At 54.1% G+C, this 21,851-nt stretch overlaps 2 protein-coding genes across 5 annotated transcripts in view; one reads left to right on the top strand and one right to left on the bottom strand.

The window, feature by feature from the left end:
- The window catches only part of LOC111160317 (ATP-dependent DNA helicase Q5-like), a 63,866-nt gene that overhangs the window by 8,011 nt on the left and 34,004 nt on the right, over positions 1 to 21,851 (top strand). For 3 of the 4 annotated variants that reach the window (XM_022523321.1, XM_022523322.1, XM_022523323.1), the window contains one exon: positions 6,644 to 6,723. In XM_022523321.1, coding sequence (XP_022379029.1) covers positions 6,644 to 6,723 — 80 coding nt within the window. Of the gene's footprint in view, positions 1 to 6,643; positions 6,724 to 19,266; positions 19,824 to 21,851 lie in introns of those variants that run through there. The other variant, XM_022523324.1, reaches the window with a different exon arrangement.
- Positions 14,902 to 21,571, bottom strand: LOC111160318 (small integral membrane protein 5-like). Its single transcript, XM_022523325.1, has 3 exons — positions 21,413 to 21,571; positions 15,453 to 15,638; positions 14,902 to 15,028 (listed from the first exon to the last, which is right to left on the bottom strand). The coding sequence occupies exons 2-3, from the start codon at positions 15,577 to 15,579 to the stop codon at positions 14,931 to 14,933; spliced, it is 225 nt and encodes a 74-aa protein (XP_022379033.1). The 5' UTR covers positions 15,580 to 15,638; positions 21,413 to 21,571; the 3' UTR covers positions 14,902 to 14,930.

Genomic DNA, 21,851 nt, shown 5'->3' with positions numbered 1-21,851 from the left:
TGGAAATGAAAAAAATACTTAAGAGTAAAACTTATAGAATATCTAGACATAGACGTTACTGCCTTTAAAGAGATGTAAAAAAACCAAAAATTCTCCCCAGTTGGTTTTAACATGCAGCCAGGCATGAGAACTACTGATTTAGATCAAGAAAATTAATATCTTGTGGAAAGAAAACAAGCTCTGAGTAGGTACAAAAACTGAGTGGGAAGACATAAAACTGTCAGTTCACCTCAGAGTTAATATAAATGAAGTTCCGGTTGAAATCCCAAAAGACCTCTCCCAGGAAGTGGAGTCTTAGGACTTACGTGAAAGAATAAGTGCCCAAGAACAGCCAGGAAAAGTCTGAGCGGGAAGAATGGTGAAGAGGACGAGCTCAACCCGGTGTCAGAATGTGCTGGGGTGTTGCCGTACCCAAATCCTTGTACTACAGCAATAAGCAGTGGCCCAGACAAGGGAATTAGAAATAAGGCCCAGATCATATGAGAGTTTAATATGGATGAAGCCAAACCTTCCATTTAATGGAAAATGAAGGGAGTGTCTGAGAGGTGGCGCGGGCATCCTTCTGGAATAAGATGAAAGTACCCCATTTGGCGCTTTATATATAGAAGACAGATCGAGGACCTACATGTGAAAAACAATGTCTTGCAAGACATTTGATTCCAGTGTATAACCCAGGGCTTGAAATAGTTTTGTAATGCAAATCAGAAATTCAGAAAGCTATCTTTTTTTTTTTTTTTAAAGATTTTATTTATTTGTTAGAGAGAGCGCGCGTGGGAGCACAGGCAGACAGAGTGTCAGGCAGAGGCAGAGGGAGAAGCAGGCTCCCTGCCGAGCAAGGAGCCCGATGTGGGACTCCATCCCAGGACCCTGGGATCATGACCTGAGCCGAAGGCAGCTGCGTAACCAACTGAGCCACCCAGGCGTCCCGAAAGCTATCTTTTTAAAAAAATGAGTATTTGAATTAAAGTTCTTGAACTTTTTTGGGGGGAGGAGAGCAGCGAAGCAAGGTTTATTGAGTGATAGCAAAGTGATAGTACAAAGCTCCCAGGGAGGGAGGGGACCCGAGGGGGTCGCCGCTGGAGTTTCTAAATCTAGGGGTTTTTATAGGCTTGTTGTTGGGCTGTTTTAATCTGATTAATCCTCCCTGGGCCTGTCACCCAATCAGGTGTTTGTCGTCTGTCATATGGATAGGGTGGAGGGCTCCTTCCAAGGTAGTGTAAAATCCTTTTATTTTTTTATTTTTTTAAAGATTTTATTTATTTATTTGACAGAGATCACAAGTAGGCAGAGAGGCAGACAGAGAGAGAGAGGGGGAAGCAGGCTCCCTGCTGAGCAGAGAGCCCGATGTGGGGCTCGATGCCAGGACCCTGGGATCATGACCTGAACCAAAAGCAGAAGCTTTAACCCACTGAGCCACCCAGGCGCCCCTGTAAAATCCTTTTAAAGATGGTTTCCTCTTCGGGTGGCAGCCCCAAGTTCTTGAACTTCTAAAATCCTGAACCCATGAAAAGAATGTAGGCAGCAAAAGATACCATAAACAAAGCCAGCATATAAACAGCAAATCTGGAAAACTGGTTATGCAGAAGGCAAACCAGAGGTTGAAGTTGAGGGTACATGGAGAGATTTCGACAACTGACAGGAAAAAGCAAAGTACGTGAAAGCAAGTTCCCAGAAAAGCTCGTTCAGACGGCACGTCAAAGACTTTTCAAATTCAGTGGTAATCAGGTGAGTGCAAATTACAGCAGAATGACTCACATGACACACGCACCAAAGGGCTCTAACACTCGTGGCTAGTGAGCACACGCAGGAGAGGGCCTGCACTTTGCCTGGAATAGTTGCAGTCTTTTTGCGGGGAAGCATTCTAGCAATATCTATTGTGCTTTATATTTTTATTTTTTTTAAGATATCTGAGGGGTGCCTGGGTGGTTCAGTCATTAAGCGTCTGCTTCCGGCTCAGGTCCTGATCCCAGGGTCTTGAGATCGAGCCCCGAATTGGGCTCCCTGCTTAGTGGGAACCCTGCTTCTCCCTCTCCCACTCCCCCTGCTTGTGTTCCCTCTCTCACCATCTCTCTCTCTCTGTCAAATAAATACATTTAAAAAATCTTAATAAAAAGATATTTAAGAGAGAGCGAGAGCTTGGGGAGGGGCAGAGAGAGAGGGATAAGGAGACTGTGTGCTGAGTGCAGGGCTTGATCCCAGGACCCTGAGATCAAGAGTCAGATGCTCAACCTACTGAGCCATCCAGGCTCCCTCCATTATGCTTTAATATACAGGTACCCTTTGCCCCAGATACTGTATTTCTGGGACCGAATCACCTGGAATAAAAGCTCATGTGCTGGAGGGCCTGTGTGGTAAAATTGGTCACGGGGACTGACACTGGAACAACTAAACACTTGGCCATGAGCAGTGATAAAATTACAGCACGTGCTCACCATGGGGCTGGTAGGCATAACTGAGCGCCCGAGGGCTCTTCTCTTGCTTTTTGAAAAAGAAATCATGTTTATTAATGTGTGACATTAGAGGTTTGCTTATTCCCTGTCTGCTCTGTTGAAATGTAAGTTCCATGAGAGCAGGGACCTCTTGTTTCTTATGGATCTGTGACGGCCAGAGCAGTGCCCGGAATATAGTAAATGCTTAATGGTGTTTTCGAACGGGTGGGGGACGTGAGTAAAAGTTGGGATGGGGAAGGAAGGGGCCTTGTGTGGACCTGGTATTTGCCAGGAATGAAGGGCACCTATTAACTGATTCCCCTGCACCTTTTTTTTTTAAACTGATCCCTTTTATCTGAAATCTAAATTAGACAACAGATTTTGGTAAGGTGATGAGGTATAGTATATATATTTAAAACTTACACAGTGGTTTATAAGAGCTCGAGCTAGGCTTATCAGGAAGACACGTGAGACAGAGAAGATCCAGAGCCTCCAGAGGGGTGGTATGTGGAGTGCTGGGAGCCAGAATAGCACCGGTTTTCTCCGTCATAATATCAGAAAGGAGAAACAATAAAGCAGTGCCTTCCAATTCTAGATAAACCGTTTCCAACGTAGAATTTCCAACCCAGCCAGCCAGTTAAGTTTGAGGCGGTTTAAAGACATTTACAGCTTCCGGTTTGCTAAGCAGAGGTTGGATGTCGGAAGTGTTGGTCTTTACAGGCTCTGGGAGCGGAAGGGTGTTGCTGGCGGCGGCGGGGCGGTAGACCGAAGTGCTCATGTTCTCCCAGCTGTGCAGGGGTTTAATCGCCATGTCCAGTGAAGAGCAAAGATCAGGACTACCAAGAAGCATCCCCAGTGCTCAACATCCAGTGTTTTCCCCTTGTTTGGCCGGTCACAGAGTCAGGAATTCAAAGAGGCTTTCAGCACGATGGGTCAGAACAGAGAGGGTTTCACTGACAAGGAAGATTGCGTGATATGCTTGCCTCCCCGGGGAGGAGTCCAGCTGGTGTGTATCTGGATGCTCTGTGATGAATGAGCCTCCGGGCCCATAGATTTCACCGTGTTTCTCACTGTGTTTGGCGAAAAGCTAAGTGACACAGATCGGAAGGTGTCCTCAGAAATGCTTTTGCTTGCTTTGATGGAGAAGCAACGGGCACCATCCGGGGAGATTTCCTGAGAGCCACAGACAGCGTTGGGAGGCCGGCTTACGGGAAGTGGGTGAGCTGTGCAGAGAAGCGTCTGGACAGAAAGGGAAATTTCAGTTCGTGTGCCTCCGTAGACATGGAGCAAAAGACAGAGATGACTCAAAAGAAGTTCAGATTCCAGCCAGACGTTCCAACCACTGGGGTATTTCTGAGACTCTCTTAGACCCTGTTGCGTGCTCTTAGCTTTGCAGCTTTTGTCTTTCTCGTATTGATTCTCAGCCATTTGGGGCACGTGTGTCTCTGTAATCACAGGAGGGGGCATGTTTTACGATTTTCAGAATAGAAAATAGGGCAGTTTGGGGCACCCGGGTGGCTCAGTGGGGTTGAGCCTCTGCCTTCGGCTCAGGTCACGGTCTCAGGGTCCTGGGATCGAGCCCCGCATCGGGCTCTCTGCTCAGTGGGGAGCCTGCTTCCCCCCTTCTCTCTCTGCCTGCCTCTGCCTACTTGTGATCTCTGTCTGTCAAATAAATAAATAAAATCTTAAAAAAAAAAAAATAGGGCAGTTTAACTTACCAGCCCCCTCCCTCCAAATAATTTCAGTCTACAGAGAGTCAGTACAGTTTTTCAGAGAAAGTTATTTACTCAGTTTTTTTCTGAACATAATTAAACTTTATGGTTTAAAAAAAGACATTTTCAGACGCAAGATATCAAGAAACTCCCTCCTGTGGAGAAGCTACTAAAGTATGTCCCCCATGAGGGAGGTAGTAATCAGTAAGGGGAAGATAGAGATCTGACCTGAGTCAGGCAAAGGAATGTCCTGGGCGCCATAGAAGGTTCATCTCAGTTGTGTGCCAGGCCCAGGGAGGGGCAGTTCAAGTTGAACCAGGGGGACAGAAGGCTCCAGGGGGAGGTTTCTAAAAATATAAGTGGAACCTGCCATGTTTGGCCCCTGTTGACATCAATTTTTCATTATATCACAGCATTTGGTGGTGAAGTAGTAATACACTAACATTTTTTTTTTAAGATTTTATTTTTTTATTTGACAGAGAGATCACAAGTAGGCAGAGAAGCAGAGACAGAGAGAGGAGGAAGCAGGCTCCCCACAGAATAGAGAGCCCGATGTGGGGCTCGATCCCAGGACCCTGAGATCATGACCTGAGCTGAAGGCAGAGGCTCAACCCACTAAGCCACCCAGGCGCCCCTGAAATACACTAAAATTTAAGTGAAAAAAAAAAAAAAGCTATTAATTTTGGGAGAACAAAGTTGTACAAGAAAGGATATGTGATCATAAGAAATGTAAAAAAGTAGCCACATGGTTTAGCCGTGAATGATGTTGCTGCTGTTTCCTCACCATAAGCTGAATTACAATTTCAGAAGAAATTGTGATATAAACAGATTGGCAGAATGAGGGGAGAGAGAGAAGGTGTATTTATGTGTATTTAGAAGTTGGGGATGATTGATTCATTCACCTTCCAGAAGCAGGAGGTTAGTAGATGAGATCTCAGGTATCAGTGTCCGTTATATTTTTATTCCTTTTCTGTATTGTTTTCTGTATTTTTTATTTTGCTCAGCCACCATATAGTACAGCATTAGTTTTTGGTGTAGTGCTCAGTGATTCATCAGTTATGTATAACACCCAGTGCTCATCCCAGCACGTGCCCTCCTTAATACCCATCACCCTGTTACTCCCCACCCCCCACCTCTGAAGCCCTCAGTTTGTTTCCCAGGGTCCATAGGCTCTCATGGTTCGTCTCTCTCTCTGATTCCCTCCTTCAGATTTCCCTCCCTTCCCTTATGGTCCTCTGTTCTGTTGCTTATGTTTTACATGTGAGTGAAACCATATGGTAATTGTCTTTCTCTGCTTGACTGATTCACTTAGCATAATCCCCTCCAGTTCATCCACACCAATGTAAATGGTGGGCATTCATCTTTGTTGATGGCTGAGTAATATTCCATTGTGTATGTGGACCACATCTTCTTTATCTATTCATCTGTTGAAGGGCATCTCAGCTCCTTCTATAGTTTGGCTGTTGTGGACATTGTTGCTGTGAACATTGGGGTACATGTGCCCCTTCTTTTCACTGCATCTGTATCTTTGGGGTAAGTACCTAGTAGTGCAATTGCTGGGTCGTAGGGTAGCTGTTTTTTAACGTCTTGAGAAACCTCCACACTGTTTTCCAGAGTGGCTGCACCAGCTTGCATTCCCACCAGCATTGTAAGAGGCTTCCCCTTTCTCCACATCCTCGCCAACATTTGTTGTTTCTTCTTTTTCTGTATTTTTAAATATTTCACAATTTTTTGAAACTTTGACAAAGACATGTACAAAAAGGCAAATAATGCATAATCCCAGCACTCAGAAGAAATCACTCCTCATATTGTAGTATGTATCCTGTAAACACAGAGGTACATGTGTTCCTGCAAATCTAAAGACGCTGGCACGTATATTTACTATTAAATTAGCCATATGATATTAGGGGACCTGGCTGGCTTAGTTGGTGGAGGACTCTTGATCTCAAGGTTGTAAGTTTGAGCCCCATGTTGGGGTTTTGGCATGAGAATCACCTGAGCAGCTTTTTGAAAATAAACTCCCCAAAGCTCTTGTTCTAGAAAGTTCAATTCAGTAGTCTGGGTATGGGCCCCAGCTCACTTTTTGAAAGTTATCCATGTGGGGGATGTCTGACTGGCTCAGTCAGTACAGCAGGTATCCCTTGAGCTTGGGGTTGTGAGTTCAAGCCCCTTGTTGGGTGTGGATGTTGCTTGGGAAAAAAAAAAATCTTTAAAAATATAAAATAAGGCAACCCCTTCAGGTCCCCGCCCTTCCTGGGAGCTTTGTACTATCATTTTGCTATCACCCAACAAACCTTGCTTTCCTGTCCACCAAAAAAATAAACAAAATTTAAAAGTAAAAAAATAAAGTTATCCAGGTGATTCTGATGCATGGTTTGGGGACACCATTTTATAAATGGCTTGCTTGCTGTCATTTGGTATTTTTGTCCCTCATCATCGTTTAGGCTGCAAGGTAATTGAACTATACCAGACTTTTGCTAAGTGGGCTTTTCTTGTCTCCAGGAAAAGAGAGGGAACAAAGCGTCTGATAAAGCTGCTATCCTGGCCTTTGATGCCCTGGTGACCTTCTGTGAAGAACTGGGGTGAGTGACTTATTTCACACGTGCAGCACTGTGTTAGTGAGGTCTTTCCTCCGCCAGCACCTGCCAGTTAACCAGCTGATGTAGGATAGCTGTTGGGCGACCAGGGCGCGCTCCCTGCCAAAGGCTCCTGCGTGGAGCGTTTCCCATCAGGCAGCCTGGACGTCAGTATCCTCGCCAGGAAGGCCCCAGAAACTAGCAGTGTGAAGACATTCAGTATTTTGGTGGTTGTCCATCTACCCCACTCCACCCACTTCTGGAGTAGCTGGTCCCATAGGTGACCTGTCAAGAGTCACGTTGTGGTCGTCATTTGACACTGAGCCGGACCACTGGCTTCAGCTGAGTAGGAATCACTTTTATCCTGGACTCAAAAAGAGCCGCGTGATCTACCTTATCTCTTGCGGGTGAATAATAAGCTTGGAGAGAAGTCAGCTTTTCTCGTGTAACACCAGCCCGCCCACTTGGAATCTCCTTCTCTGTTTCATCTGTATGTGCTGGTGGCAGAGGCTTGAAAGAGCCTGATGGCTGCTCAGTAGCAGGCGGGTTGTGGCAGGACAGGTTCAGGACACAAGGGACAGCCTGGATGATTCTGGACAAGCTGGGAGCATTTTGCATGCATGTGGCCCTTTGGTCTAAAAAAACTCACCTTGGCCAGACCCCACTGAACAACAGGGTGAGGTCGATGAGGCAGAAGTGATTGCTTCAGACTTAGAGATGAATAGGCTGATGCCCAGAGAGGTCACGGTCACCAAGCTCACAGTAGACAGACACCGCCAAGCCTGGGTCTCCCGAGTTTTAGTGACACGAGCCTTGCATATACACGTACCATCTTGGTTTTTGCACAATTGGATTTTTGAAGTCTGGAGCAGAGTAAGTAGACAGACCGGTACCTAGCGGATGTTTGGAGCGCTCCTCTAGAAACTGAGGTACTTATTTGGGCCATGTGTTTTGATTCCCACCCCCTCCTACTCACTGATGATTTGGTGGCTCCTCTGAGACTGAGTCTCTGGTCTGGTCTGTGTGGCCCGGCCATGCCCAGCAGAGGTGCTTGGCACCCTTGCCCAGAGCCGTCTTGACCCGAGCCCTTTTCAGGCACTAGTACTGGGCGTTGTTAAATTAGGCCCTCTCAGGCTCCTGGAGCAAAAGGCTGATAATGAGAGGGCCGCATGTCCTTGCTAATTGTCAGGGTCCCTTCTGCTGGAAATAACCCTGCCAGGTTCTTTTCTGGGATGAGTCTGAGGCCCCGGGGGACCGTCTAAAGGGTTAGCTCTGCCATATCCCTCTGGGCTGTGGCCACCCAGCAACAGGACAGATCCTGCTAGGGGCCCCTGCCTTCATTTCTCCTGCGTCCTGCTGAGGAGCTGGGGCCTCTCTGTGCTTCTGGGGGTCTCGGCATCAATGGGCCTCCTGCTGCGCCACATGCAGCCTCATCTCTCCTACCTCGTGTGCTACATTTGAGGGTTCTAGATTCCAGGACTGCCTGGGGTGGAAAAATCCGCTGTTGTGGCTGAATGTGAAATTGCTCTTTGGGTAAAAAAAGAAATGTTTCTTTATGGCGTAAATGGTTTATCGCCTATTCCCCACCAAATATTTGCTCTTTTTCTAAGAATAGTCCTGGTTTGTGGTATAGTGGAAGCAGCTGTTTGCTAAGGGAGGGCACCTGGCAGCCAGGGCCAGGCCCGTGTGGTGGCTTTGGCAGAGGCAGGCGCGTCTACAAAGATGGCGTTGTAGGGCGGTCTGGGGTGTGTGGGAGCTGTGGGACCCTGTGAGGGATACCTGGGCGTCTCTGGGACCAGTGGCAGAGACACTCAGGTCAGTATGGATGAGGTCAAGGCCGGGCATCCAGCGGTGCTCCTCTCTCCTCCATGTGCAGCTGTGTTCTCTGAGCCGTGGCCGTGACAAGCATTTGTTCACCCCTGGGGCGGTGCTCTCCATCTTTGAGCGTTAAAAAGAACTATCATTAGGTTGAAACAACTTCCATCTTTGAGGCTTCTGTACCTTGTCTGAGATAGAACAGCCTAGTGTTTGGGCCACAGCTGTACTGGGCGCTGTTGTTTGGGGACTGTGGTCTGGGGGAGCCGACAGCCCTCCTGACTATTGATTTGTTTGGTCATTTATTCGTTCATTCATTTATTCATCCAGCAAATATTGTTTGAAATGGACTGTGTGCCCGGCACGTTGGGAATGGGGTTACAGTGGTGAGCAGAGAGTGGGTTCAGCGGGGAAGACAGGCACTTATCAGATAATCACATTTGTTAATTAGTTAATTACACTAACACGTATGTATAATTTGCAGACTCTTAAAAGGGCTTTGAAGAAAAGGTCCATGGTGTTTTGAGAGTTGACAGGTGGGGCCCTTCTTGGCCCTCAGAAAGTCAGGTCATGACTCTTCACAGCGGCTGACCTTCCCCAGTGGAGGGAGCAAACCAAACACGATGGCAAACACGATGAGAAACAGGATTACGGTGATGAATAAGGTGATCACTGCCAGGCCCCCCTGGTCCCACGGATTCTGCCAGAAATCATCATTCCACATGAGCTTCCGGTTTGTCAGTTTGCCCACGTGAACCTGGAAGAGAGGGGATGGAGGCCCTGAATGCCGGGGCCTCTCCAAGGCCCTGTCGCAGGCGCTGCTGTCCACCCCCAACTTGATCCTCTGGAGCAGTCTCAGAGCAGCTGGCCCACCTCTGCAGGGACCTTGGGCTTGACACCCTGGTGTAAACAGGAGCTGTCCCATCCCTGAGATCGACTCAGCTCGAATCTAAAACACACCGCTACAAATCCTTGCTGTTTTCCCTGCCTCCACTGCATTGAGGTGAAGCATTGGAGTCGAGGAGTGGACTGACTCCAGCTGAGGCCTGGGTAGGTAGCTCCCCGGGGAGGCAGCTGGAAACAACGAGGTAGTCTTGAAGCAGCTCAGGCGGGCAGGGTGCGGGCCGGTGGCCAGTTGAGGGGAGTAGCAGCAAGAAGGAAGGAGTCACTACCTGATTCTGCTGGTAACACTCCCGAGTCCTACGGGCGGGCTGGTCAGGGTAATCCTGCAGGCCCCACACTTTGGGGGCCCGAGCCACACCCTGACTCAAAGCTGCAGCCGTTGGGAGGAAAAGGTGTTGGCATGGCCAAGTGGCCCTGACCGGACCTCACCGCTGTCACAGGAGCGGACAAAGGTGGGCTAGGACCTGTTGCCCAGCAACTGCCTTCCCCTTCTGCCTTTCATACTTACCCCTGCAGCTGCGTTCTGTCCTTTTTGTGATGTCGTTGTGGGGGCTGCTCAGGCGTCCTCGCCGAGAGAACTCAGGCTTGGGGTGAGGCGGGGAAGGACACGGATCCGGGACCCTTGCCTCAGGCCACCTGTCCGCCTTGCCTGTGGCTGGGTCCTGCCTCTCCTCTGGCTGCCAGCCTGTGGACTGGGAGGTCCCAGCCAGAGCGCAGGAAGCACCGGGCTGGAGCCGCACCTGGGTTGCTCTCTTCCTGCGGTGTTGGGGGCCTGGTGAATGGTTAACTAGCCCTGGCTGGCTGGCGCCTCCTTGAGCGAGTTTCTTTGTGGAGGTGTTTATCACCACTGAGGCCCCAGAGTCCTGCGGAGGCTACCTTCTCCCAGTGCCTTTGCTGGCCTCTCAGCTGCTTCACGTGGTCGGTTCATACCCACTGGTGTGATAGGGCAGCGAGGAAGCAGAAATGGAAACCTAGAGACCACCATTTATTCCTTACAAGTTAGGATTCAAGTGCCCAGTGTGGCCAGGAACCACACTAGGTACTTCATGTCCATTGTGAACCAAGGGAGGCAGGCCCTGCCCACCCGGAATTCCACTCTGTCGTGCTGGTCCTCAGCCCTGCTCATTAGAATCATCTGGGCCCTGCCTGGAATCACTTAGCTCAGTCCCTGAGCAGTCAGAGGAGCCTCGTGCTCTATAAAGCGGGCAGGGCAATGCTAACGTGCAGCCTGGGTTGGAGGAGGTGCATGATGAGCGAGTTCAGTGAAGTCCTTAACTGTCCTGGGCTCACCTGATGTTTCGAGTTTCCCTCCGTAAAACCTACTGACGCGTGCCCTTGGCTGCTGAATGCTCCCAGCCAGCAGGCTGGTCTCCAGCACAGTGGTCTCCTTCCTCCGTCGGTGGAGCTGGATACTTATCGGGGGTCAGCTGTTTGCTCCCAAACCTGTCTGTGGCACTTGTCCTTGTTATCGTAATGACATAATCGCACTTAATGTTACATAAAAGTGTGGAGCAACAGGAATCCCCGAAACCCCAGTTCTGCAGCTGGAGAGCAGGCACCCGAGTGAAGCCATCCGCTGAGAAGCAGCCTGGGGGCGTGTTTAAACCCAGCTGTGGGGTCGGCTGCAGGCTAAGCGCCGCTCTGTGCTGCCCCTCAAGGGGGTAGGGGCCGGGTGGGGGGAGTTGTTATAAGCACCTGTGACTACTTTGGAATGACTTTGGAATCACTCAGTATGTCTTTGAAAACAGATGTGGCAAGACAACTGGAAACATTTTGCAAAAATCCAGGATTTCACATGTTGATTTCTTTGTGGATGTCTTTAAGTTCTTGTTCTGCTTTATAGTTACCACAGTTAGCAAAGAGCCAATGTAGGAACTCTCTGGCCAGCAAACCCCACACTTGGAGGAAAGGCCTTGGCCCTACCGCAGAAAGACTGGCCAAGGAATTGTGCACGTGTGTGTTTCCATTTAAAATGAGATGTGGGGGGAGTCTTTTGGGTCGTGTACACAAAAGGGTCTTGAACCGACTTTTTAAATTAATTACTGACCCTGACCAGAAAATTCTACAGAAATGATTCTCATGAAGGGAACATGAAGGGAAGAGGTGGAGAATGCTGTTGGTGTGTGTGGTGTAGCCTGGCCTGGGGGCTGAGGGGATCCCCGGTAAGGCGTGAGGTTAGGTTGAGGCATGAAGACCACGGAAGGACTAGGGCACAGTGTTTCATGGCAGGCAGCCGGTCCTGAGGACAGTGAGGAAACTACTTTTGAGAACAAAATTATTTTGTTCTTAGTTTTTTGGTCTGGAAGTTGTGTTACCCACGAGCAACCATGTCGTGAAGATTTTTACTGTAGATTGCTCTTGAACTTAATGCTTGAGAAGAAGACAGATTTAGGAGAAAGAGTGTTTTATGTGCTCTCTGCCAGGTTTTGCTAATGAGATTTCTTGCGCCCGTGGCTCTATGGTGGTTTTTGGTAAGTCGTAATAGCTGGGAAAATGCACGGATCTTAAGTGTGGACCTTTGGAGGAAGTGAGAGGCTCCTGTGGAGATGAGGCCAGAGTCGGGAGACCTGACGAGTCTGGGAAGTCCGTGCAGTGGTGCGCACAGGCAGACTTGGGGGTGGCTCGTTCCAGGGGGCCTGGTGGCAGGAATGGAGACTGTGATGGCCAGATGTCCTTCGGGGCGCAGACAGCCTGCTTCCGTGGCCACTGTTGCTGCACCTCTGTTTGTCCTTTCCCACAATGGGGGGTCTTGCTGCTTCCTCTAACTGCCTCTTTCAGAGAAGCCCTGTGTTGGGAGTGTGTGGGGCCGCCCTCGTGCTGGAGCCAACCTGACTTGAGCTGAGTGGGACCAAAGCCCGCCCAGGAGCGCCGTGGGGAGCCTTTAGTGGTGAGCCTTTGGAGGCTCAGCGTGGGCCAGTTTGCTGCCAAGTGGGGAGGAGTCAGCCTTCCCAGCAGTGCCGGGATGGCATCTTACTTGGGCTCCGCAGTTAGGAGGAGGAGAATGCCAGAGAAACGGCCCGTGGTCCCCACCTCTTGGCAGCCAGACCACGGAGCCAGACTCTGCTAGCAAGGAGGCGCAGCCTCTGCTGCCTCAGGAAGGGCCGTTCTTCAGTACCGATGGGAACTTGCTTAAGGGAGAGTCACAAGGGGACTGGACTGCCCCACTGTTGTCCTTCCTGGGGCTCCTCCAGCTGTTGGGGCCCTCCCACCTGCCCTGTTTTCCTTCTGGGAGGGAGACCTAATTGGGCCCCACCCTAGCTCTACCTCTTGGGCTCCACCCACTCAGAGGGAGGTGATTTTAAGACAGTTTGGGGTGTGGGAGCTAAGATTGGTTGATGGAGGATAATGGGATGGGAGCCTCATCCATACTGCAGCTGGGAGGCCTCAGGGCCTGGGTGTGGTGAGCAGTGGTGAGCCCGAGTTCCTTCTGCAGTTGGGTGGGCTGGGCCCAGCAGCTGACTCTGCCATTTTTAGCTGGTTGAATTTAGGAGAGTGACCTAATGTCGCTAAGGCTCAACTTTGTCATCTCTTAAGTAGGGATAATAATGGTACCCATGGCACTGAGGCTGCTGTGATCACACAGAATCACCTGCATCAGAATGCTTTAGGCTTGGGGCGCCTGGGTGGCTCCGTCAGTTAAGCATCTGCCTTCGGCACAGGTCATGATCTCGGGGTCCTCACATCAAGCTCTCTGCTCAGCGGGGAGACTGCTTCTCACTCTCACTCTCTGTGCTCTCCCTCTCTCTCTCAAATAAAATGCATTTTTTTAAAAAATGCTTTAGGCAGTGGCCGAGCACACATAAGCCCTCAGGGAAGTTTAGCCAACCTGATCATCACCCGAGGCCTTCACCATCCTCCTCGTTACCACTGTTATTCTGAATCCTGTTCTTGTGGGATGGGTACCGCCTGGTTCTTGAATTTTTTTTCTTTTGTGTGGAAGGACTTCCTCTCTGGGTCTTCAACCTAAACCAAACCCGTCAGACAAGTCAGTGGACACCAGGAAGTGAAACCAGCCAGAGTTTCTCACACCTGCCTGCCAGCCGGAGATGGAGGGGAGCGGGGAGCAGGGAGCAGGGCCTGGCGTCCCTGATCCACTGTTTTCTAGGTAGACAGGGCTCCACCCCAGTGGCTCTGGGGGACCAGTGGGGATGGAGGGAGAGGTACCATGGAGAGCTTTTTGGTTCCCCCCAACCCTCATTCCTGGGTTGGTAGCTCTACCTGGGCTGTTCTGTGGAAGAGAAAGTAAACTGAAGGGAGGGAGATGGTGGTGGTAAATTGTGGCGGGGCCAGTCTTTAAAACGGGTCCACGTTGCTCTTGCTTAGAGGGGCGGGCAGATGGTGACGATGGCTCATCCCTCCACATGCCCAGCACTGTTCCGAGTGCTTGCTGTAGGTCATCTCCTTTCTCCTCACGAGCTCAGCCCAGAGGGCAGCTGCCGGGGTTAGCAGAGTCTCTGAAGGTAGGAAATGTGGCGTGGGGAGGTCGAATCACTAACGGGCATTCACGCAGCCGGGGAGTGGCGGCATGAGGATTGGCACCTGGACAGCCCGGCACACGATGGGGGGAGGACTGAGGGGTCGGGATGCAGGTTATGGACCACAGTAGGGGCCTGACCTCTTTTCTCTGACTCCAGAAGTGTGGGAAGACCCGGTGGCCTGAGCCCACTGGCGTGGGGTGTGCAGGCTACAGTAACTGGCGGCGGAAGCCGTGGGGCGGCATAAGCCGTGGGCGGCATTCCTGAGCCCAGCACCCGGGCAGGCGCTATGCCGTCACGGCAGCGGGGGCATCTGGAGCCGGAGCTCAGCAGCGCTGGTGCCGACGGGACTTTCACCCTCGCCCTTCCCCTGGCTCCCTCTCGCGTGGCATTCCTGCCTGCCTGTGTGTTTTTCCAGCTTTCACGGGCACAGGGAGTGCGGAGGCCCGGAAAGGACAGTCCCCGGCCACACCCCTGGGATCCTGGCGCATTGCCCTTCAGAAGCACAGTGCCCAGGCCAGGGAGTCTGATGCCGCAGAAACACATAACCAGAAAGCTTTTACTGGGAGAGAAACGGGCAAATACCGGAGCAGAATACTGACGCCGCCCCTCTGGTGGGAAGCTCGGGATCCAGTAGCTATGCACAAAGCCTCTCTTTGGCGTGGAGGCCCCGAGGGCCAGCTCCCCACAGGTGCGGGCTGTTCTCTGTCCGAGTATGGGGACCCTGCTTCTGTGTTTTGTTAAAAGGTGCAGATTGGGAAAGTTCCAGTTCACGTTTACTCAGTGTTTGAAACAGTTGACTCGTCCTCGGCGCCCCAGGATTCACCGGCAGGTCAGAGTTTGGGGGCTGTACCAGCGCTTGTTTCCTTGATGAGGCTGCAGGTGGCGGGTTCCTGGGCAGGGCCGGAGCTGGGGCCACGGGATTGCGGTCTGGTGCCCTGCGGGCCACAGGGCCAGGTGGCACCTGGGATTGTGGCTTCGGCAGCCTCCTCTCCAGCGTCTCGTCCTCATCTTCGTCTCTTACGGTGGGGTCATGGGCCGCACTTGGACCTTCCTGCCTCTGCGCTCAGGGCAGCAGCAGCAGCAGCAGGCTGGCAGCAGCAGCAGCAGCACGGTAGCTGGGAGGAGGAGACAGAAGCAGAGGGCTCTCAGAGAGAGAGAACACACACCCGACTTCCAAAGAAACCCCTCCGGAGGTGGCCGGCTCTTTGCCCAAAGATAGTCTGGTGAGAGGTGTCGGGGGTCCCCTTGCCAGCCACTGGGCCCGACCTCCCTATCGTGCCGCCTCTGCTGCCCACAGCTTCGCTCCCTCCATCCCGCGTCGCGATGCAGGGCTGCCTCTGGGCCCAGGTTCCAGCACCACCCCATCGCCGAAGCAGCTTGCCGAGGATTAGGGCAGTCCCTTGGCTCTCCCCCAAGGACATCCGCTTCTCCTCCTCTGTCTGGGGGACACCTAGCCAGCTCTCTGGCCAGCACCAAGGTCTCACCCGGATGCCAGGAACAGCCGGGGATACTGGGGAGAAAGCGAGAGCCCCAGCTTACCTGTGAAAAGGAGGATGACCGAGAAGGCCACGATCTCCACGGGCTCGGCCTGGGGTAGCCTCTGTAGCTTGAGCAGTAGCCTCTCACCCATGGAGCGCATCTCCTGCACGAAGCTGGCAACTGCCATGGTGCGCCGGCCTCCTGCGGGTGCCTGGCCGGCGTGCTGAGCAGTGAGTCCCCACCCACCTGCAGCCCGCAGAACGAGTTAGTCAGGTCTCACCCCTGCACCCCTGTGGCTCATGAGCAGGGAGGGAGCCTTTGGGGCCCTCCGCCCAGCACCCAGCCGTGGCCCTCAGCCCCCACCCCGCTGATACCACCTGTGGTGGGAGACGCTGGTGATGGCAGCCTGAGGCCCCGCCGCGGGGGCTTCCGGGCTCAGCCGGGCACAGGAGCAGTCTGTCAGCTTGCCGCGGTTGGCCAGGGTTCCCGACTTCGAGGTGGGGTGACTTCATGGTTACATTCCTTTGTCTCAGGCACCACACTCCTGGTTTTGCTGGGTGGGGGAGGCTCGGGCTGGCGTGGCTCCCCGGTGACCCCTGCGTCCTTCAGGACTTCAGGCGCCTTGCCTGGGTTCTCAGCGGGGAGACTGGGCTTTGGGACTCCAGCCTGGAGCTCTTGGTCCTGTCATATGTGGAGCAGGCACATGGGGGCTTCTAGCTAGGGTCAGCTCGAGGTCAGAGCTAACGGGGAGATGGTCCGAGTCCCTTTGGGGCCCCCTGCCCCTCCCACCAGCCCAGTTTCTTTACTCATAGGTGTTCTTTGAGGAGGAAGAGATGGCACTGTGTCCTCGCAGGTTTACCCAAGGAGGTCCTCTCAGGATGGGATCAGGCATCCCAGTGCTGGTTTACCAGCCCCTCCCCTGCTGGCTTAAACCAGGAGAGTCCCCTCTGCCCTTACCCCTGCCCCAGGTATGTGGCAACTCAGCCCTCTGGCCCCCTAACTGAGAGCCTTTCCTAAGGGTGCCCGGCAGGGTGCAGGGCAAGGTCCAGGCTGAGCCTGAGTGGGAGCGCACTCTACCTCAGTGTCTTTCCCCTTCAGTGGACATGAGGGACCCAGTAGCTCTTCAGAGATGGACCAGGGACAGCCTGTGCCAACCCAGCCTGAACTTGTTCACCTAAGGCGGCTCTGATCCAAGAGAGGGTAACAGGTGTCAGGGGCTCATGCCAGACCTGAGGATCTAATTACTGTTGCCTTGTCCTGGGCTATGGTCAGGTGGTTCTCCCGAGATGGCTGCAGTCTTGGAAGCTGGTCACTGCTGGGACTTCCGTCACAGTAGAGCCGTCTTAGAACTGCCTTGAAGGTCTTCTGCTTGAACTCTCTACCTTGTTCCTGGCCCCGTGCACTCCTTCTGGCCTGCAGCCTTCACCTGAGCCCCTCTCGGTGAGATGGGGCGGGGGGGGTCCCACCTGCTACGACAGCCTGCCCTCTTCCCTCTTGGAACAGTGCTGATCATTGGAAGTTGGGACCTCCTCCTGACCTTGCTGGTCCCGCCTGTGGTCACATAGGACACTTGTACCCCTCTTCTGCCTCGTGGGCCTTCGGGACCTGGACGGCAGCTGGCGGGTGTCTCCCATGTCCCCTCTTCCACAGGGTAACTGTCCTCATTTGGTCAGCTGCCCCATAGGGAACGTTGTTTTGATGCCATCTGACTCCTTCCTGCTTCCGTAACATGGATGCGTCTCTGTCTCTCTGAGTCTGTTTCTTTTCCTCATTTTATGTGAGAGGAGATGCCCATCTTTCGAGGCTGTTAGATTGATTCCTGGGAGCACAGCAGCGGCCAGCGCAGGTCCTGGCACACATGGGGGCCCCACACATGTGATTCCCCTCGGGTAGGGGGTTTGGCCACCATAGGAGCATCGAGGAAGCCTTTGGGGGCAGTCGTACCCCCTTGTATCCTGTCAGATAGGGTATCTATCTGGGGACCTTCATCTGTGTCCTGCATTCCCAGGATGTCTGCTGTGGGAGGTGAAGGCAGGTGGTGGGCTGGAGCCAGGAGCTGTGGTGTAAGTGACGTTGAGGGTAGCGGGCAGCCGAGGGGTCACGGGTTTCCTATTGGAAGTGGGAGGCTCCTGGAGTTAGATCCTCCTGTCTTCTCTCATGCCCCACCCCAGGGTCAGCATGTTTCTGCAAAGGAGATCAAGATCCCAGTTTCCAAGTGTCCTAAAGGGCACGGGATCCCAGAATGCCACAGGTCATCTAGCCCTGCTTCCCTTGCTCTACGGGGAACAGCTGGGATAGTAAGTGGTTCCTCTGTGGTTACGCAGCGGGAAGGGGAGCCTGGGCCCTCTATTACCCCATGCTGGCTCTCGTGGAAGCCTTTCCTAGGCGGCCTGCCCTCTGGCTGGCAGGTTAAGTCAGCTCCCAATGCGGCCTGCTGAGGGCACTGCCCATGCACTAGGCCCGGTGCAAAGACCAGGGCCCCAGAGCCTTTTGGAAGTAGGTGTGCCCTGCGTGACCAGCGCCATTCCGCACTCCTGAGTCTGGAGCACTGCATTCATCCAGGCACCTCACCCCCAGGCTGGGGCCACACCTGTTCTTTGAGAACCACAGGGGACTCGTCATCAAAAGGCCAGATCTTGTCTGTCTGCCTCTGGTTCACCAAACTCCTCCCCAAGCATAGGGCCCCTCTCCTCTGGTCACAGTGAACAAGCCCCAGCCCCTCCTGCTCTGACCAGGGAAGTGGGTTTGCACCAGGAGGGTGGTCTCCTCATTCTGGGGCCTCTCTGGATATCCCCAGTTCCTGTGTTCCCAGGAGTGCAGCAGCCCGCCTGCTGGTCTCATTCCTGGAGGAGGGAACGGAGGTGCCCAGCAAAGCCCCGGGGCGGCGGGGGGACTTCGCACAGGGCTCAGGACTTGGGCACCATGTCTCCTCCCCCCTTGGTTTGGTTCCTTCAGCCTGATTGGCCCTGTGCCTGCATTGCCTAATGTAGCCATCAGAGACTCCTTGAAAAAGGAAGTGGGCGAAGGCCAGCTGGGCCAGGGCGGCGCTTTCACTCGAGTTTCCAGGTCCAAAGACCTGGGGTGGGGTTGTGGAGGGGGAAGCCTCCGCTTGTGAGCAAGATGGAACGTGGAGACCCGCCAGTCTGAGGGCTGTGATCTCCAGAGCAGGGAGGACCCAGGTTGGGCCAAGGCTACTCTGCTGTGCAGAAAGGTGGGCTTCGTTGGTCAGAAGCTTCAGCTCTGAAGTCAGCCATCTTCCAAGCATTGTGACATCAGGATGCTGCAGCGTCCGACCCAGGGGACCTGCGCCCCGCTCCGGGAGGAAGGCCGGTCCACACCCGGGGGAGGCCGTATCTGTGGCCGTGGATGGCATTGTGCCTTTGTGCCCAGGGCCTCTGATGAGCTGAGTTAACAAGCTGTACCAGCCCCTAGGGTCTCGCCCCGGGCTGCTCCCTGATTCTGTCTGGGCTGTGATCGGGAACGGGGCCACTGGACACCTGAGGTTCTGCCCCAAGGGCTGACAGGGAACCCCCCCCTTTTTTTTTTTCAGTTGACGTTCTGCCATTTCCACCCTGGCCTCGAGCAGAATAAACCTTAGTGGGGACCGTGGGAGCTGGAGGGACCTTGTTCTCCTAAGAGGGAGGAGGCACATTCCAGCCGGGCACAGGCGCTCTTCCCAGTGGGCTGTTTAAAGCGAGGCTGGGGCCTGCCTCATGCCTGGTGCCCAGTATAACCAGCCGTCGTCAGGTGGCCATGCCGTCTGTTCCCCGGCCGTTGCTCTGTAGGGCGTCCCGGTCTGTAGTGTTCCCTGCTGCGACGTGGGGAGCGTGGGTGCTCTGAGGCTGGCTGCTGCTTGTCCCTTTTACTTTCACAGGCTTGGAGGGAGGAAGACAGGAAAGCCCAAGCGGGTACCGATGGTCGCGTGTGTCTTTCTGGTCTGTCTCGAGAAGATAGGAAGGTCACCCACTCTCCTTCCCAAACTGCTTCCTGCCAACGAACCGGGGAAATCCGAGTACGTCCCAGCCCTGTGCTCCGAAGTGCCTTGGTCGGAGGCAGCCCGAGCAAGCGGTTCCGGCGGCCCCAGGAAGGGAGAGCAGCCTTGGCTGCCTGCGTGGCCCTTCTTGGAGCCCGTGGAGGGTGCGCCGTGGCTGCAGCGGCAGCACATGGAGGGAGAAGTGAGCCGGGCAGAGGTGAAGGCTGGCAGAGCCGGAGGGACCAGGAAACGTTCCTTTGTGTGGCATCTTCCGGCACAGAGGACCTTGTGACAGAGCAGGCAGGCGTCCTGCGGGCTTGACAGCTGCCACTGGGTACTGAAGCTTCCCTGCTTCCTCCTGGCAAAACCGATACTCTGACCCCAGAGGCCCTTTGTGGAGGAGAGCAGGCAGCAGACCGGCCTGGGCGTGACTGATAAGTGGCGCACTGACAGCCCCCGGCCCCATCATTTTGTCATGTGGCTTGTAGCCACTCTTGCCCCGCCGGGCCCTGTCTTGTTTGGGAAACAGCCCTGAGGAGGCAAACCCATGGTTGTGGCAGATTTGCAGGGTCCAGAGGCCTGACCACTAAGGCGGAGGTGTCCACCGGGCACTGCGTCAAGCCTTCAGACGATGCCCTTTTCTGCCTTGGTTCCAGGTTGCTGTGGGGAGTAGACATTTGAACCCAGAGCAGTCCTGCTTCCCTAACCTCGTGGGTTTTCCAGGACTAGAGGAGGCTTTCCTGCTGCTGGTGGTGGTACCCCCAGACCAAGGAGCTAGGTATCACCCCCCTATTCCAGCTCAGCGCCTGTGTGCAGGGGACCCCGACCCCCATGTCCTGTGGCTGCAGGGACTCTGCTCCCCACCCACCTGCCTTACAGATCTGAGCCGGCAGGGGTAGCCCCAGGCTCACCACCGCGCCCTCCCCTTTCCCAGCCCTGCCCGCTGCCTCCAGCACAGAACCAGCACTTGGCCCCTCTCTGCCATGCCTGGCTCATCGGTGCGGGGCTTTCAGTCTCCCCAGCCACCAACCCAGGCCAAGTCCCACAGCCCCTGAAGAGCCAAGAACACTTGGACTGATCCTTGATTTTCACTTTTCCCTGGATTGTTGTTTTTCTTTCTAAGTAGATACTAGCCTGTTTGCTTTGGGGGAAACATCTGGGGGGCGGGGAAGAGAGACTTTAACCCTAGTGTGGGGACAGGGAGGCCGGAAGAACAGGCAGCCTCGGTTCATGGGGCCCTGCCCAAGGGGGCTGCTCCTGGTGCTGCTCAAAGAGCCATTTTGGGCTCAGCATTCCAGTGACACGGCAGAGGGCCAAATGCCAGGCGGGTCCTCCACCGGCCTCACCACCATTGCCCTCTTCCCACCCACCCTGGGTTTAGAGTCAGGCCCTCGTGCTTCCGGAGCAGCATTCATGAAGGTTTGGGAGCTCACGGGATTCCAGTTGGGCCCAGGGAGGAGTACCTGGGTTTAACTCTGAGCTGAGAACACCTGGCAGTGAGCAGGCCAAGCCCCTCACAAGAGGTGGCGGCTGCCACGCTGATGCAGGACACAGATGGGCAGAGCTGCTGCAGGTCCCACCACATCCTGGGGGGCACGAACTGGCGGGGCAGACTCTGCCCCGAGCCACCTCCCCCGGGAGAAAGCAGGCACACCCAGGGCTCTGCATTGATTCTGGGGAAAAGGGAGGCTCAGTGGGCAGGCAGCTGTCCTCTCCCGAGCCAGGACAGTCAAATCCCCAGTTTAAGCCCCCTGAATAGAACAGGCTTAAACTAACTTGCCGAGTAAGCAGGCACTCGGGGCCCCGCTGCCTGCTTAGCAAGCAGGGAGGAAAGCACTTGGAGCAGAGAGCTGCAGCCTCGGCCCGTGTCCCTGCGGTGCCGGGCTCCCAGCAGTAGCAGGGAGAGCCCACGTTTAAACAGGCTGTCTGGAGACCGTGACCATGTTGCACCCCCGTGAGCCTCTCTGTTCGAGGTAGACGGTGGCTCTCAGGAGACCCTGCTGCCCCGCACCCCCCACCCCTCTCATCCGTGGCTGGCACCACTCACCTAGGAGCTCAGATCCCGGGGAGCCCAGCAGCCTCCTGGGCCTGTCCTCAGCCCAGCCACCACCTCTTCCTTCCTTCTCGAATGCCTCTTTCCTGACCCGCTGCTGGGTGCCTTCCTCAGAGCGTGTGGAACTCTGGCTGGTGACAGCCCGCTGCTGTCTCGGCCTCAGCTTTTCTGTTGTTGGTCGTCCTGGAGATCCAAGTGTCAAATTACACGGGGCGGCCACCGAAGTGAGGGAGGCAGTGCCACCTCCGCCCCTGCCCAGGCGAGGGAATCCCTGCTGGGACCTTGGGGGGATGGCTGGGACTCCCGCGTGCTGCCCTGCCCCTGGGAGGTCTGGCTCTGCGAGAGCCGCCTCTTCTGTTCCTCCTCTTCCTCTCTCTCCCTCCTGGCGGGTGTGTGCTAAGCCATCGTGGGCTGGGCCTGGGCTGGGAGGTGA

Source organism: Enhydra lutris, unplaced genomic scaffold (genome assembly GCF_002288905.1).
Source record: "Enhydra lutris kenyoni isolate GAN:26980312 unplaced genomic scaffold, ASM228890v2 scaffoldscaffold75, whole genome shotgun sequence".
NCBI lineage: Eukaryota > Metazoa > Chordata > Mammalia > Carnivora > Mustelidae > Enhydra > Enhydra lutris.
The sequence above is the reverse complement of the archived record's forward strand: the minus strand, read 5'-3'. Positions and strand labels throughout refer to the sequence as shown.

Bases quoted from the DNA above. Each gene is read 5' to 3' on its own strand.
- LOC111160318 (XM_022523325.1), bottom strand. From the start codon at position 15,579: ATGGCAGTTGCCAGCTTCGTGCAGGAGATGCGCTCCATGGGTGAGAGG. The intron at 15,029-15,452 runs GTAAGCTGGGGC...TCCTCCTCCCAG, and splicing joins GGTCATCCTCCTTTTCACAG to CTACCGTGCTGCTGCTGCTG.